General features: G+C 39.2%; 1 protein-coding gene across 2 annotated transcripts; it reads right to left on the bottom strand.

Annotated features, from left to right (window-relative positions):
- Positions 1-360: 360 nt before the first annotated feature.
- sp3a (sp3a transcription factor) lies at positions 361-10124 on the bottom strand. Of its 2 annotated transcripts, XM_026377076.1 has the most exons (7): positions 9957-10124; positions 9498-9595; positions 5682-6320; positions 5075-5591; positions 3530-3716; positions 3202-3398; positions 361-2269 (listed from the first exon to the last, which is right to left on the bottom strand). In XM_026377076.1, exons 1-7 carry the CDS (start codon positions 9961-9963, stop codon positions 1977-1979), a joined length of 1938 nt encoding a protein of 645 aa, XP_026232861.1. In that variant the 5' UTR covers positions 9964-10124; the 3' UTR covers positions 361-1976. The 2 variants fall into 2 exon arrangements, with proteins under 2 accessions (XP_026232861.1, XP_026232860.1); XM_026377075.1 differs by having other exon boundaries at positions 5075-6320.
- Between the last annotated feature and the right edge of the window lie 682 nt (positions 10125-10806).

The raw sequence follows: 10806 nt of genomic DNA, 5'->3' as shown, positions 1-10806 counted from the left end.
CTGCAGTGACATCTACTGGACTACAGCCCCAGAGTGTATCCATGTTGGGGGAGAACGAGTGCTGCTGGTTTGGCGACTGCATCTTCAAAGAAGAAATAAAAAGGTTCAAAGTACAAAGAAAAATTCAAACTTGACTTATGTTTAGTCAATTTAGTTCTGCGCTCAGAGAGCAGACAAGGTACAAACACAGCACATTAAAAAAAAGGATGAAGCAAAAATCAAAGAAGTTCAAAAGTAACAGAAAAGTTTATACTGATGTTATATTGACATATTTACAAAGAAGATCTGATTGAGAAAATACTCTCATTATTTAGGACAGTATATATGAAGAGGCTCAAGAATATTCTCCAGCAGAGGATCATCTGTCGACGGATGGAAAATTTATCACATCATTTTTATCATCATGTGTAATGAAAAGGGGCAGTCAAACATGCCACCAGTACATTCACTTTTCAGTGTGTATGTGTATTAAATGTGTAACAGTTATGGAGATGGGGAGTAAAAAAAAAGAAAAAAAAGAAAAACAACCAACCAAACAAAAAAAAACAAAAACAAAAAAAAAAAAAAACACAAAACTTAACATGGTTCAGTTCATAGAAAGAATGAAAACAAAGACAGAAACCTTTACTGACAATGGGTATAAAGCAGTTTCTTGGGAATTATACAAAACTTTTTTTTTTATACAAAAGGATTAACAGTAAGAACAGTGCCATTTAAAGAGTACCGTCTTCAGTCCATACACTGAATTTCCAACTGTGTGATAGGATTGATGGAGCGAGATACAGGAGCAAAGCTGTTTTCCATAACATGAACGGGGGGCTGTCCTTATCGGAACAAAAAGAGACACGAAAAGTTTCAACAAGCACAGGTAACATGGTGACAGCTTAAATCACCTCCGCTTTTGGTCCATCAAGTGACATTTCTTCACGACACCCCCACCACAGCCCTAGAAGCAACAGGGGTGATTTACTCTACTCATAATCACACAGTCACAAATCACCCTGAGTTTGTAGTCAAATTTGGCAATTACCTTCAAAAATGGCTTTTTTTTCTTCATAACATATCTTTCCTCCAAAGCACACACAGACAAACAAAAAAAAATTAAAAAAGAGTTTTACAAAACCATATTTAAACACATATATTGAAGCCATTTGAAATACTTAGGACTTTTTAATATCACAAATGCAATTCCTATGCGAAGGCCAATAGAAATAGCGGTTCAGTCAAGATATTTGATGAGCAAATAATGTGTATCAACAGTTTATGTTCAAGAAGAATTACAATACAAAATTTGATTGTTTTTCATTTTTGACTGCAAAATGTCAAGAGTGGGAGCTTTGTTTTTGTTTTTTTTTTCTTTCCAATAGAGGAAGGAGGACCTGCTAATTTTTAAGCAGACTGAGTGCAAGTAGGCCAGTGGAATAAAATAGCACAATAATAATAATAATAATAAAAAACACAGCATTAATGAATTTGTGTGGACGCAAGCTATATCATTACTTTAGCTGGATAAAATGATCTCTGTTGAGAGATTTAGTATTTGCTTAAAGGAACGTGGAGCAAGCCTTACTTACCGAAGACGTCATCAGAAGAAACCACAATCAACAAAAGGCGAGGAGAAAATTGCTCAACTTACCTTACTTATCATTTCTCGTGAAAAACACATTATTAACAAATAAGTAGATTCAAAACAAAATGGCATCCTACATTTCCAACTACACAATATTGTACAAAATAAGGCATTTCCATGTGTGTTTACTGCAATGTCTTTGTCCACCTTTTATCTTGTTTTAGTCTTCAATGCTAGTTTTTCCTCAGTAAAAACGGAGCAGGGACTCTGCCTGACTAGTTTGGTGTTTATATATATATATGTATATATATAAAAAAGTTTTGTTTTTCTTTGAAACTTGAATAGAAATGCAGGTAGGAGTATACAGTATGAGGGAGGGTGTAGAAGTTCATAAGTGGAGTGTAAATCACTCCATGACTTCACTGGCCGCTACTGTGGTGACGAGTTGGAGAGGGATCTCTGCGTTGGCCAGGATGTCCTGGGCGTTGCTGGAACCCTGCTGGATGTTGGTGAGGATGAGGGTGGTCCCGCCTGCCGTGGTAATGATACTGTCTGAGGACCCTGCCGATTCCATCGAGGCCACAACAGTGCTGCCAGAGTTCATGCCTTTTTTGTTCTGATGAGTTTTAATATGCTTCGCCAGGTGGTCGCTCCGCATGAAGCGCTTAGAACATTCTGGGCAGACAAACTTCTTCTCTCCTGCGAAAGGAAAAAAGAAAAAAAACATAGATAAAAAATGAATAAATTTGAAAAACCACAAACATGCCATCACTCTTGATGAAATATCATAGGTGAGGTGGTCATTTTTAAAAACTGGCGTGCATGTTCACTTGAATGAATGAAGCAGTAACCTAAAATAATAAAAGGCAGAATCAGAAGTCACTTCATTACTTGTTCAATGCTGACCTCACTCATAAATTTGACAAGTAAATTCATAACAAATTGATACGGCATGACTGATTTCAATTATCACCAATTAGAAACCTACAATTATTTAATATTCACACAGTTTATATCTTGCAGCTGACAGCGTAATGAAATGCCACTTTAACCCCCAGCGTCAGAGGTTTCACTGAGCCAATGGGATGGTAGAAATACACAACAACATCACAACAAGTAGTCATCTTTAAGAAGGCATTAATGGTCATCAGATTCTGTATATTATTATTATGTGGAATTGTAGGTACTGGACATCTGATTGGATTTCTCATAGGCTTCTACTTGAAAAAGACAGAACTAATGAGTGTGAGTCTAAGAAAGATGATAGAGGACTTTTTCCGGACTCGACATGGAGAACCATGAGATAAATATTAGAAACTTTATAAACCTACCTGCATTTGTTGTAATGTCTCTGTCTTAGACAACAAGCAAACAACAAATAAACCCTGCAAACTTGACTTAACAGCAGTTAAACCCTATTCTGAATTGGGAAATTACTAGCATGTTTAAGAAGTCTGGATTTTTTCACAATGTTCAGTCCCAGCCTGACATTTAACATGTAAATCCAGAGGTGGACAAACGCTGTTATTTCTTACATGACTCACACTTTGCAGAGCACAAATTAACACATTTTACTGATTTTACTGATGTTTTCCCGATGTGCAAAAACGGAGGGTGCAAAGAAAGGGCACCTGTGTGTGTTCTCCTGTGTCTCTGCAGCTCGTCACTGCGTGTGAACCTCTTTCCACAGAGCATCCAGCTGCAAACAAAAGGTCGCTCCCCTGAATGCCAGCGCAGGTGTGCTCGCAGGTGTGATGTCTTTCCATATACTTTCCCACAGCCCGCTATGTGGCAGATGTGCTGTTTCTTTTTCCCCATGCTGGATCCTCTGACAAACACATGTAAGACATGTTTTACGTGCCATGCAGAGGTAAGACTTAAGAGTTAAGAGTTACTGTATACATACGATGTACAAAGTGTGATGATTAAAACAGAAAAGTACCAGGCACGCTTACTTACCTCCCACCTGACTCTTTACAGTTGGGGCAAGTACACGCCACTCTGCGCAGCCTCTTGCCCTCCTGGCCCAACTGATCCTCCTCATCCACCAGCCTGACACGAAGGTGGGACAGATCGCTTGTGTTCAGGGTGGAGTCGGTACTCAGCTGCCAGTCTCCGGAGTCTGGCTCTTCCTTTATCTGAATGTCTGACATTAACACACAAGCTAACATGAGCCACAAGCTCTGGCAATAATGTGCCAAAAATCCTGAACAATGAGAGGTGTTTTGTAACTGTACATGTGTGTGACTGGCAGCATTTCAGAACATTTCACTCCATATTAAGCACGACAATTCAATCATTTGTTCAGTGACAGAAAATGTATCAGTGACAATTTTGATAGTTAATTAAACAAATATGTGGAGTAGTAAGAAGTCGTAAATAGATGGATGGAGTTTGATTGAATTAAAAGCCCTTATTACAATATTTTGATCAGTTTACTATAATAAGTTAAACACAAGTTGGTTTTAAACATGTTTACAATGTATTTTAATACACTGAATGTTTACAAAGAAAACTGTGAATGTTTGGACAGGTTCTAAACTAAAAATACCAAGTTTCTGCTCTTAACAGTTTCTAAAGGATGAGGAACCTTTATGTATTTTATATGCTTACAAATTCAAAAATTAGTTTCTTGATGACTACAGGCAACTGTTTTGAATTTGTCATTACTTTACAGCCTATAGACACTTTGTCATAGTAGGGAAACAAGAGTAATTAATACACCAGCAATAACGTCAGTAAGCCGGTGTGACATAGAACCAGCATGCCATCATCAGTTTTACTGTTTACACCTGTGCTTTTCCTGCAGCTGTGACATGACAAAATGTCATCTGTGAAAAATACCTATTCATTAATCTACTGAGAAAAAAAGTTAAATTAACCATCAATTACAGTGGCAAGAATAAGTATGTGTACTTTTTCCACTAGCACTATGAGGTTAGTTTAATTTTTTCATGTTATTTTTTTATTTATTTTTATCATTTTTGTTAATACTCTTGACTTAAATGAAGATCAGATCACATTTTTTTAACATTTTGTGCTACTTTACATCCCTACAATGGTGCAGAAGCAGTGGCGCTGTCTAATGATGTCACTGTAGACTGTGTCTGTTTTGAGCACCACACAAAGATTTTAATCCACCTTCATTGTGTTAGTGTAATAAATGCACACTGAGCACAGAATGGCATTTCAGAAGTAATTAGCTCAAGACAGAGCCTTTTGAAAGATATTAAAGTGATAGTATTTCCTAGGCGTTATTGTGGCTGATGAGGTTAAAGGTGGGAGACACTGTGCCATGAATTACACAAGATCACCAAAATCTTATGCACTAATAACAATGAAAAAGACTTAATTTGGCCCACTCTAAAAGGTGCAACCCAGCTAACAGGAGACTCAAGGACATACACCTACACAGCTACAAGAGGAGAATGGTCACCTGTGTGGGTTTACTTCTGCTGTTTCCTGTGTATACTCTCTTTCTGATAATAAAAACAGCTACTGTACCTCCAGGGACATCTGTGTCTCCTTCCTGTTGGGCAACTGAGTTGACGGTCACTGTCTGCAGGTTGGGGATTTGTCCTGTGCTGATGCTGACTGGACTGGAACCCAGTGACAGCGTCTGGACTGGAGTCAGCGTTATCTGCTGAGGTGGTGTGGTGGGCAGTTGGAGGTTCTGCAGGTTCTGCACTCCCTGAACCTGAAAAGTCTGCCATTGTATCTGACCCGATGGGGTGACTGTCTGGGCCTGGATAATGAAGGTTCCCGGGTTGATCAGTTGCACATTTTGCAGGCCTGGTCCACCTGTTGCCACTGACTGCACCACCTGACCATTGGTGGTCTGAACAGGCACCTGCTGCAGCTGGATGATGGGCTGGGCTGAGGACACCTGGATGCTGTGCTCCTGATTTTGTTGAATGAAGCCTTCTTGGAGACCAGAACTTGAGTCAGCTTGCTCTGCAGACATTGATGACAATGAAGCGTCTTGTGTCAGCAGACCTGATTCATTTGCTGGAACATGTAGCTGAGAGGAAGACGATGGCACAAATATTTCAGGATTTGCATTTGAGTCATTTACTGAAATTGTCTGTGAGAGGTGATCATCTGTCTTCACCTGACCCTCTGAGCCATCCACAGGCTGACTTGCCATAATTAGCTGGCCATCAGCAGTGACCCCTGTTGCTATAGTCTGAGCACCAGACAGGCCCAGGGAGTCCAAATCCACACTATTAATAGGAACAAAAGTAATGTTCCCAGGCAAACCCACAGGCACATTAGTGACAACCTGACCCTGGTTGCTAAAGGTGGAGCTGCCAATAGAAACACCCTGGATTTGCTGGATATTACCAGTCTGTGATATGAGGTTTTGGTTGTTATTAAGGATGTTTGATGCCACACTAAGACTCTGGCTACCATCAGGCAAAATCTGAATCTGTCCTGTGGCATCCTGAGTCAGAGTCGTTCTTTCCACACCGGACGTGGAGAAGCTCAGCTGTCCATCTGCTGTCTGAATATGAGGAATTACTTGGTACTGGATGTTAGGCACTGAATTGGTATTTGAGCTGTCGGCTCCCGATGTCACAAAGATTGGCTGAGTCTGTAAATTCTGCAGAGGAAGAACATACTGTCCATTTGACGTTAATATCCCTTGACTTTGGATCTGTATCAGTCCAGAATCATCCTTTGCTGCTGTTGTGGGGGTCAGCACCTCCCATTTATCAGTCCCGGGAAGGTGTGTAGAAGAATCTGATGTCTGAGAAAGAAAATGACATTAAAATTAAAACAATCAGGTACTTCTCAATAAATTTGATTAAACAACGCAAAGCACTTATGTGGATGTGCACTTATAATCTGCTTTTATTCACTTTCTGAAATGTTGAGTTAGTAGAATCAGAAATTAGAAATATGTGGACAAAGCAAAATAAGTGAAATTCCTTTAGAATCGGTAGAAGCCATTAAAGACAAGAATTGTAGTCTTATTTACTGTTCATAAAAAGTGGCAAGGAAAAGTCTATGAACCCTTTAGAATTTCATGGTTTTCTGCATTAATTTATCATAAAACGTGACTTGATCTTCATCTAATAACAAATATAATGTACCACAAAAATTATACTCTTTCATGTCTTTATTGAAAACAACCATAAACTCCTCATAGCGCTAGTGGAAAAAGTATATGAACCCCTGGAATTAATTATTGGTTGATCCTTTCTTGGCAGCAATAATTTCAACCAGGCACTTCCTGTAGCTGTGGATCAGACCTGCACATCGTTGAGGAGATATTTTAGTCCATTCTTCCTACAGAACTGCTTTAGCGCTTTCATATTCGTTGGAGGTCCCATGTGTGTGGCTCTCTTCAAGTCGTTCCATAGCATCTCTATTGAGGTCTGGGCTCTGACTTGGCCTCTCCAAAAGGCGGTTTTTGTTTTTCTGAAGCCAGTCCGTCGTGGACTTGATCCGTGTTTTCATTTATTGTCCTGTAGCATCACCCAACTTCTACAGGGTTTCAGCTGTCATACAGACATTCTCACATTATCCTGAAGATTTTTTGATACACTTTGAAATTCATCTTCCCCTCCAATCACTGCAAGCTGACCAGGCCCTGATGCAGCAAAGTAGGCCCAAATCATGATGTTTCCTCCACCATGCTTTACGATTGGGATGATGTTTTCATAACGATATGCTGTGCGCTTTTTACACCAGATGTAATGCTGTGGGTGTCAATGTGTTGTTTGGCAAACTTCAGGTGTGCAGCAATGTTCTTTTTAGTAAACACCAGCTTTCTTCAAGGGGTCCTGCCATAGACACCCTGCTTCTTCAATATTTTATGTACTGTAGACCCATGAACACAGATGTTAGCCAGTTCCAATGATGCCTCCAAATCTTTGGCTGTCACTCTGGGTTGTTTCTTTACCTCATTGATGAGTGTTCGTTGTGCTCTCTGATATCATTTTGACTGGCCACCCACTTCTTGGTAGAGTAGCCACAGTCCCAAAGTGTCTCCATTTGCTCACATAAGCTCATTCTCTTTGTGCAGAGAAAACTCAAAAGGTTATTGTTTTTTTTGTGAGTCAAAGTAGCTCTAGTCCACACTTCCAAATGAATTTCCTTAACTTACTGTAATTGACTTCAATTAGCACATACTTTTTCCACTTGCACTGTGAGGTTTTTATTTTTTTGTATTATTTTAGGCACATTATATTTGTTAATACTCTTGACTTAGATGAAGATAAGATCACATTTTATGACAAATCAATTTAGAAAACCATGAAATTCCAAAAGGTTCACATAGTTTTTCTTGCCACTGTATATGGCTGTGGTATTGGTGTCTTGGTACATAAACAAAGAAAAAAGGGGCATTTGTAGACTTCAGTCTTTTTGTAAAGTTAGGGTTGAGAGTGTTGTATAACAAATCCTAACAAATTAAAAGTTGCAACTCTGAATTAAAAACTAAGGGCCTAATTGGACAATGTGAGTGAGTTCATGCTACACCTGACAGCTTTTCACTGCATTTTTGACAGATCTCATTCTTAAATCATCCTCATCTGACCAAATTAACCAGGAGAACTTGGCAAACACAACAGAGTTTGTGTTGATTATATCAAGCAGGTGTTGTTTGAACTAAGCCAGATAGAAGCCTTAGCATTTTTGTTACTTTTCTTTGCCATGACACCAAATACAAATATGAATATTGAATATTAATGGAAGTATAATTTTTGTAATTTTGTAATTCTCAGTCATCCTTATAAAGTTATCTGGAAGTTGAGTCATGGCAACTGAACCTCTTTCTCCAGTTGTGATGACTCAACTTCTGGGTTATTTCTGAATAACATCCAAGCTCACACTACAATCTTACTCTTTCAGAATAAAATACAATGAATACTAGTCCTGTTTTATACACAGTTTTCATTATAATATTAACTAAAATATATAAATTCAACTATAACATACTAGCCAGACTATCTCATTTCAAAAAATACATGTATAAGCAATTTTATCATAATAATGGTTTGCACAACAGCTTGGGTACAAAAATGTTAAAGATAACATGATATTTTGAGTGCCAAGTAAAGCTTGCAATCACTGATACACAATCTTAATATTTAGTATGCAAAACCAAATCTAACATCAGAAATTGTCAAATGTCACAATGACCTACATCAACTTATCTATAGTTGTTAAGGAGGTTCACTTTACATCATACAATTATGGTTCATGGCTCTTTTATTGGAGTGCACACAAGATTAAGCTTAAAGATTTAGAAAGATTTGCCAGCTGCATGTAATACATAAGCGTAGTTGTATTACATTTTTATATATCTGCCATATATGGGCCACAGGGGTTAGCCCCAGTAAATCTATCTAGTCTATTATGGACCATCACATGGAAAAGGATGTGGGTGAGGGTGTTTCAGTAGTTCAGCTGTAGCAATGAGGTATTCCTGTTTAGACACCTAAATACAGTGACTTCAATGCAACGATAGCTGTACTGGATCTAGCAGAGGTGCTGGCTTACCTCATCAGCTACAGTACCTCTATCCACCTCTGATGTCAGTGACCTAACCTTTGAGCAGGTGGTTGCTGGTCGAGGGGTCATGGCTGAGTGTCCTACACGCAATGGGTGAGTTCAGAGCTACAGAGCAAAGCCTGACGTTTGGAGGTTAAAATACTTTCATGTCCTGTGTTGAGCCCTTCAGGCAGCGCTCAGGATAACACACAGGTAATGTTCAGATCTGACTGGAGTTTACAGTCTATCACTTCAATCCTAGTAAAGGAGGCGGGATTTGGAAGGGAAATCATGCCTGAGAGGTTCAAATCAGGGTACAATCCCCCTCTCCAAGTTGAAATGCATGAACTTCAGTAAGCACCACTCAGGTACTTAAAACGCAGACTCGACGTACATGAAACTCATAACCCCGAGAGGGAACTCTTACCTGATTGCCGTTACCCTCCTCTTGCTGCAGAAATCCGCTTTGACTGCTGTCCACGTTCAAGGCAGCCATCGCCTCTGATTTCATTGGCTGTTCTGGGGCTGTGTAACGTTAGTAAACGCATATAAGTTAGCTTATAGAGTTAGCAGCCTAGGCAAACGTTAGCTAACAAACCTGATATCACAAACAGGGCTAACATCTGTAACATTACTAGACTAGCTAAAAATAAAAAGGCACAACACTCCACAAAGAAAACATCGATTTAGACATCAGTAGTTCAAGAAGATTGTTGTTTCCTAAACTAGCTAACCCACTGTAGTTAGCTAAGCGTTAGCTGCTAATGCTAACGTAGCCGGCGATGATTAGCAGTATCCCTCTTAGCCTGGGAGCTAATTTAGCCAGAGGATGCCTGAGATAGCTTGTTAGCTTACGTGGGTGAAGAATAAGATATATGTTACATACCAGTCATTGCGTGACTTGTCGTTAAACGGACAGTCCTGATAGTCACAAGCCACCGGACATGATCAGCAGACTATATTGATTGTATACGCTAAGAAATAGGTGATAAGTGTCAGATTTTTTTGTATTTTGATTGACGGGCTGTAGGTAACACAAAGGGTGGGGCCTCCACTGTTGACTGGGACTGTGTGCGTCACGTACAGGAAATCCCGCCGACCTTCGTAAAGGTGATTGGACGCTCTTTTAGCACAACGCGTTACTATTCGTCAGTGCACCTGTCAATCATCCGTTGTTGGCTTCTTTTCCTGTTTATGATACATGTTCAGTTTTACAGTATTAGCTTTGAGGAACGTTGTTTACTTTCACTTACACTGTTGTTAATAGTACTACGAAAAGGTTGCTTTTATTTCTGTGTTGTGCAAATAGAGGCCATGTGCAAATAGTGTACACACAGAGGTGCAGTCACATTCATTATCAAATCTTTATTATTAGCATTTAACTTATTCTAAGTAAAGTTTAGAATCAGTGTAACAACAGCAGTTCCCAGTCACAATGACCATGGGGGTATTCAAGCAAGCAGGTTTAACAAACTCTGCACTTACAACTGAACTCTGAGTTGATTAACCCTGAGACTGAAGTTTAGAATTTCAACAAAAACTGTTCAATAATCTTTGGATTTGTTCACTCAGAGTTCAGCGTGTTCATGAACATAAAAAGCCCTTACTAATGGAGCTCTGTTACAAGGATTTGCCATAGTCAATAAGCAGCAGACCCTCCATTTTAATCCAAAGTTAGAATGAGAAGGAGCCACAGTCTGAGAAAAGAGTTAATAAATCAACACTGTTCTCATTTA

Source organism: Anabas testudineus, chromosome 21, assembly GCF_900324465.2.
Source record: "Anabas testudineus chromosome 21, fAnaTes1.2, whole genome shotgun sequence".
Classification (NCBI taxonomy): domain Eukaryota; kingdom Metazoa; phylum Chordata; class Actinopteri; order Anabantiformes; family Anabantidae; genus Anabas; species Anabas testudineus.
This window is presented reverse-complemented; position numbering and strand designations above follow the sequence as displayed.